The 6925-nt window shown below is 40.0% G+C and overlaps 1 protein-coding gene across 3 annotated transcripts in view; it reads left to right on the plus strand.

The window, feature by feature from the left end:
• The window catches only part of CLDN10 (claudin 10), a 131635-nt gene extending 125285 nt beyond the window's left edge, over positions 1-6350 (plus strand). For 2 of the 3 annotated variants that reach the window (XM_011933799.1, XM_011933800.1), the window contains exons 4-5: positions 5338-5445; positions 6012-6347. In XM_011933799.1, coding sequence (XP_011789189.1) covers positions 5338-5445; positions 6012-6126 — 223 coding nt within the window. In that variant the 3' untranslated portion in view covers positions 6127-6347. Of the gene's footprint in view, positions 1-5337; positions 5446-6011 lie in introns of all 3 variants that reach the window. The other variant, XM_011933797.1, reaches the window with a different exon arrangement.
• The last annotated feature ends 575 nt before the right edge of the window (positions 6351-6925 follow it).

Genomic DNA, 6925 nt, shown 5'->3' on the forward strand with positions numbered 1-6925 from the left:
GAAGACCTGGCTTCTAGCTCTGTGACCTTCAGCAAGGTCGCTTCACTTTTCTGGGGATCTTAAAAGGATGAGGTGCTTTCGTTTGTTAGAACCGATCTTGCTTTGTTTTGGGGGGGGGGGCCTGCTCTTTCCTTTTTCAGCTCCAACATGCCCTGATTCTAATTGGTATCCAAACCTCTTTTTGTGCCAGAAGAAAAGGCAGCCCGAGGGCATTCATTAAAAAATCCCGTGCCCTGAAGCTCTTGAGTCACTGAGAACATAACCAGCCAGGGAGAGAGAAAATTCCCATCTTTCTGAAATGACAACTAAAAATATGTTGCATTGATGGGTTTTTTATATTTATAAAATGTTTTACTTAAAGTGTACATAAAAGGATGATGGTGTGACAATTAAGAGCTTCGGTTTGGAATCACAGTTTTGGGTGTTAAATCATGGGTCTACCATTTATTTAGCTAAGACATGAAGGAACAAGTAATTTAATCTCCCAGAGCTTTAGTTTCCTCATTTGTAAAATGAGTATAGTAATACGTATCTCCCAGGCTTATGAAGACTGAATATCATAATGTTTGTAAAAAAAATATTAGCACACACAGAAAAGTCCTAGTACAATGAGCTGGCAGTAATAGTAGCTGTTGTTAGCATGGACATTGACTTGAACCACATCTGAGTGTGTTTGGGAGAACCGTGGTAATGTTTACTTTGCAAAAACATGCTCTTCTTATTGTTTCATCACACTTTACTGTAATTATTGGTTTAATGTCTGACTATCCCCAGTAGACTATACAATCTGGATCTGTGAGCCAGGGCCATGTCCCTCTTATCTGCCCTGAACACCTGATTAGCACAATACCTGGCATGTCATTTCTGTAGAGGTAACCAGAGGAGGTTATACCAGTTCCCCATAGATGGCAAACTTAAATCAGAATAGGGATTTGGGTGCCAGGAAGACAAAAGTAGGAGGTGAAAATAAGTTGTTCAGCATTCCATTTCCTTAGGATTACTCTAAATGGCTAAAATATGAGTTGAAGTATGAAATGCATCAGAATCAAGGTCTCTAGGTTGGTGTAGCTCTGGCCAGCTCAACATGAAATGAGAGCCATGCACAACAGCCTACAGCACCACATACAGCCGGGTGGAGAGTGACTTCACCTTACATCTTTATGGTTTCTTCTTTGAGAAAATATAAGTCGTTATCTGTGTTTTAATTTCTGTTAGAAGTAAATTTGTTCCCCATTCCGTTTCTAAAGTCACTTAGTGACGTTATTAATGTATATTGAAGTTATACGTGCTTTTGATTAGTCCATCAACCGAGATTCTCTAAAAACAATGTTTTCCTCCATAAATGAAGTTCTGTCCTCAACCTGAAAGTCATGGATATGGATTGGTCCAGTGTCATGTAGATTTGTAACCTTTCAGAATAATGAAGAAACTTTGGTGTTAGTCATAAAGAGGGCACACTCTGAGCAGGAAGGCTGGCCGAGGGCCAGGAGGATATTGTTCACAAAAGACCTGCAACAGAGAATCTGAAATTTGGATAATCTTACCAACGTGTTGAAATCAGCTTCTTAGTGTACCAAAAAGGAAGAAAGATTTCCAGACAGAGACTAAATTAAGTCTCCTAATCAATGTGAAAGAATATGTGCCTGGGAACAAACTGGAGTGGATATTATGTTCACCTCTTTCTCAGTCCTGTCTTTCAATAACACACGTCAGTTTTTTTGTCGTTTATTATTTGTGTTTTTTAATTTTTATTTATTTTTGTGTGTTTTTTTATTGTACTTTAAGTTCTAGGGTACATGTGCACAACGTGCAGGTTTGATACATAGGTTTACATGTGCCATGTTGGTTTGCTGCACCCATCAACTCATCATTTACATTAGGTATTTCTCCTAATGCTATCCTTCCCCACTAGCCCCCACCCTGTGTCCAAGTCTCATTGTTCAATTCCCACCTGTGAGTGAGAACATGTTGTGTTTGGTTTTCCGTCCTTGTGATAGTTTGCTGAGAATGATGGTTTCCAGCTTCATCCATGTCCCTGCCAAGGACATGAACTCATCCTTTTTTATGGCTGCATAGTATTCCATGGTGTATATGTGCCACGTTTTCTTAATCCAGTCTATCACCACTAGACATTTGGGTTGGTTCCAAGTCTTTGCTATTTTGAATAATGCCGCAATAAACATATGAACACATGTCAGTTTTTGCCAGATACACATGGAGAGGTGTGAACTAAAGTCACTGTTGAGTAAGTTTCTGATACATCTTTCAACAGAAAGAAGGAAAAGTGTCTGAAAGAACATGCCACCAAATTAAAAAATTCTGGGGTAGACGTATGGTTTCTGAAATCATCTCTAAATGAATACTGTCTATTAAATGTTTGTCTCCAACATAATTCACACTGAAATTCAAATGGAAATGATTTTTTCCTTGGAATAGAGTCAATATATAGTGACTTAAGATATTTTTCAAAAAGGGCCATGTGTGGTGGCTCACACCTGTAATCTCAGCCCTTTAGGAGGCTGAGGTGGGTGGATCACCTGAGGTCAGGAGTTCGAGACCAGCTTGGCCAACATTGGGAAACCCCATCTCTACTAAAAATACAAAAATTAGTTGGGCATGGTGGCACACACCTGTAATTCCAACTATTCGGGAGGCTGAGGCAGGAGAATTGCTTGAACCCGGGAGGTGGAGGTTTGCAGTGAGCTAAGATTGCACCATTGCACTCCAGCCTGGGCAACACAGTGAGACTCCATCTCAAAAAAGAAAAAGATATATTAAAAGGATATATTTTAAAAGATATTAAATATTAATATAAGCCAAACTCATGATTCCTAAATTCCTCCAGAAAGTTTCAATATGGCTTAATGTAGACCCACTTCCTCATCCGCCTGGGTAATTTATCCTGTAATTTGTAGTACTACCGTATCTGTGTTTGTAATGCTTCTTTCAGTGAACTCATTGTGCCAAGCTATGCTTATCATTTCTATCATCTTCATCCCCCAACTGGCCAGTCTTAATAATTCGGTATTTATTTATTTATAATCAACCATGGTATCTGGCATTGGCACTCTATTTTAGTGAAGTTCAATATTTTCAGAAAAATCTCAGACCATTTTTTCAGGGCATATTTACACTAAGAGTAATATTAAGGTATAGTTTCAGGAGAGAAGATAGCGTAACCTGTACTGGGAAAAAAAAGTAGAGAAAAATAGCTAGTGTTGTACAATTATAGTCATCCTATAATAATATACTTCATGCAGAACTTTTCAGTTATGCTCACTCCTTTAGTTTTCTGCAGTAAAAAGGGTGCCAACAGACAGATCTGATGCCATCTTCTAGGATTTCCAGGTGTTTCAGGGGCCAAATGACATGCACCTCCAGTTTGGCAGGCATGCTGCTTGTTGTCTGTGCATAATCTCATTAAAACAACATAAAAGGAGGGCTGACTGCAGAAATCCAGGGCATCTTTTTCAGATGGGTAACACAATATTTAATGAAAGTATCTTTTCTGAAACTCCCAGTTCAGCATTCCTGATCTGGCCAACTCTTTTTTCACTTGTGGACTTCCTGCTCAGTCCTCCTGTGTGTGTGTGTGTGTGTGTGTGTGTGTGTGTGTGTGTGTGTGTGTCTGTGTGTACTAACGTGAAAGCAAAAGCAACCTTTCGTTTTCTAACTACAGTCTGCCTCAATGATTTGCGCTGTAGAACAGAATAAACAGATGGAAAGCGTGGCAAGGTTAAGGCAGAGTGTGTGTGTGCAGACCAAGGGTGTTTTCCCCACTTATACAAACCCTCTGTCTCTGCCATTGCCCCTTAAGGGAACCCGCTTAAGCTTCTCAGATGCCAGAGCACAGTTAGTGCTCCAGAGCAGGAGGGGCTTCCCACTAGTTGCAGCTGTTCCTTGCCCCATCGATCACCCAGATGTCCCAGGAAAGGCAACACAAGAATGAGTAAAGAAAGGGTCACAGAGCAGCATTTATTGTGCACATAACTCCATCCCAACTGAAAATGCACAAGTGGGCCCCGTGTCCCTGATCAATGTGATATGTGTCTTAAAATACTGAGGTTCACTAAAATAAGATGCCAGTGCCAGGTACCATGCGTGCTTGATTAAAAGCACACCCTGCTTCCTGCTTCCCTGGCTAGTGATGGGCCCATCCTATTACACCACTCTGCCTGCGACTCAGACCACACCAGAAAGCCTGCCCATGTGCAGAGCCATTGTTCAGAGATAGTGACGCTTCAAGTAGGAGGGGGTGCAGCAAGGCTCAGGACAACCCCAGGCAGCACTGGGTGGCCTCCATCTGATACTGAAGCCTGGCCTTGGCTCTTGAACTTGGCTCCCCTGCACCCTGGGGCTGGAACTAACCTTGGGCCCTGTGTTGCCTTCCCCTGGACCTCTTACTCTCTTCTGTGCTATCAAAACAGACCCTCCGACCCTGGCTTTATTTTACACTGAAAAGCACCGAGATTTCTTTTGTCTTGCAATGGAAGTTTATGGGCCCCAAATGAGAGTTACTCTTTATAAAAACAAACAAAAACCTAAAATCAACCTATTCTTCTGGAGAAAGCTAAACAAACATGAGAACACACATAGTCACTGAGATTTTGGTGTACTTTTCTGATTCCTTGTTCTCTGGGTGAACTGAAAGGATTTCCTCTAGTCCGCTACTGTAAGTGATCTTGTTTTTTGTCCTCAGTAGCACTGTTCATACATTTGTTTCATGGCCTTCCCAGGGAAGGACTGTCTCGTTTATCTTTGCATCTGCTCCTGCTGTGGTCATCGGCAGAGCACTATGACCTGCCATCTGGGAGATGCATAATAGTAATGTATCACTAAATGATAGCTATTGATTCATTTCCCCACTAGACTGCAGTGATTAATGACGATTTGCACATAGCAGGTGCTTAGTAAACATTTACTAAATTGAACTAACATGACAGCAAAAGCAACCTTTCGTTTTCTAACTACAGTCTGCCTACATGAATTGCGCTGCAGAACAGAATAGACAGACGGAAAGCTTGGCAAGGTTAAGGCAGAGTGCAGAGGAAAGGTGCTGGCTGAGTCAGGAGACCCTGGCTGTGACTACTTTTGCTTTGACCTTGCCCCTGTGGATGCCCTCATTTCCTTTCAGGATGTTGGGATGGTCTAATGGCTATAAAAACACTTTGGGAAGAGTTTACAGCATTTTGCAGCCACAAGGTGTTATTATTTCCTTTACAATTTTCAATAGCAAAAAAACATAATGAGCATTTAGTAAATGTTGACTATCAGTGTTAAATACTGTTTACTCCCCAAATAAGTGAGCTGTAATACTTGTGTAATGCTTTCTCACAGGTATGAATTAGGAGCCGCTCTGTTTATTGGATGGGCAGGAGCCTCACTGTGCATAATTGGTGGTGTCATATTTTGCTTTTCAATATCTGACAACAACAAAACACCCAGGTATGAAAAAGAGACAAAAATGGTCTGTTAAAAAGTAGAATGCTATTCTAAATCATTACATGTGGGACAAATTACAGATAGTTCATATGATTCTTAGAAACTTCCAAAATCCAGAATTAGAAAAGGTTAGGAGTACAGTTAATTTTTTAAAGTTTTACCATTATTATATTCCAAAGAAAATTCTGTAAGTAGAAATAAGGGTCTGAATATGAGGACATGTTCTTCACTTTGGCCTCATCATAATTTTCCTGTAGGTAGGCAGGAATGTTGATGGCCTCCACTAAGTCTCCTGGGTTCCAGGAAGACGAGTTTTAAAACATGGTTTTGTAAGAGGATAACTGAACAAATGACCAAGTCATGAGTTTCCTCTGCAGAGATTCTCCATCCCACCAGTTATTCAGACATGACACTGAAAATACTTCTTGGGGCAAGAGAGAAGAAAGCTATCTAAGAAAGAGGAAGACTTACATTTAGATATTGGCAAAGACGGGCTGAAACAGTTTCTTCCCATTTTTGTTTGCCCTATGCGTAGAATAGAACCTACCAAACTATGTTTTACCTTTCAGATACGCATACAACGGGGCCACATCTGTCATGTCTTCTCGGACAAAGTATCATGGTGGAGAAGATTTTAAAACAACAAACCCTTCAAAACAGTTTGATAAAAATGCTTATGTCTAAAAGAGCTCACTGGCAAGCTGCATCTTGAGTTTGTTATAAAAGCGAACTGTTCACAAAATGATCCCATCAAGGCCCTCCCATAATTAACACTCAAAACTATTTTTAAAATACGCATTTGAAGCATTTGTTGATTGTAATGGATGTAAGTGTTCTTACACAGTTATATACTAATCATTTTCTGTTGTGGCTTTCTATAAAAAATAAACAGGTTATTTACAGGATTTATAAAATGTTTTCTACATTTACTACCAAAAGTTCAAGAAGTATTCATACTCTGGCCTTTTTAATCATTCATAGATAGAAGTCTTCGTACCCACTCCTTATGTTTCTTTTCATTCATAAACAGGTATATAAGGAACAATGTCTTATAAACAGCATGGCGGCAATCTGAGAATATTCCTCAAAAGGTGTCCAGGTTAAATAGACATGTTACTGGCTGCATACAGGCAAATTCTAGGTTTTTGTTGTTGTTTTTAGCATTCTACAACACGTATTTAAAAAGCTAAATATTTTTGTTGAAGCAGCAAGTTATCTGGCATAACTTAACTTCTACAGGATTAGAGAATCTTGCTCATTCATGGCCATATCCACATGCCCATGGCCGCTCGGTAGATTGTTGAAAAAGCAAAGCCACACCATTCTCTTTGATGTATGCAGAGAGTTACGTAGCAGGGGATGTTCTCTGATTTATTCCACTGGCACCATTAGTGAATGTTTAGTTGTTTTCATAAATGATGCTGTGATGAAGACTCATGTACATATTTAGCAAATGTTAGTTTCTTACATGTGTCTGTCATGA

This window comes from Colobus angolensis, unplaced genomic scaffold (genome assembly GCF_000951035.1).
Source record: "Colobus angolensis palliatus isolate OR3802 unplaced genomic scaffold, Cang.pa_1.0 Scaffold13, whole genome shotgun sequence".
Classification (NCBI taxonomy): domain Eukaryota; kingdom Metazoa; phylum Chordata; class Mammalia; order Primates; family Cercopithecidae; genus Colobus; species Colobus angolensis.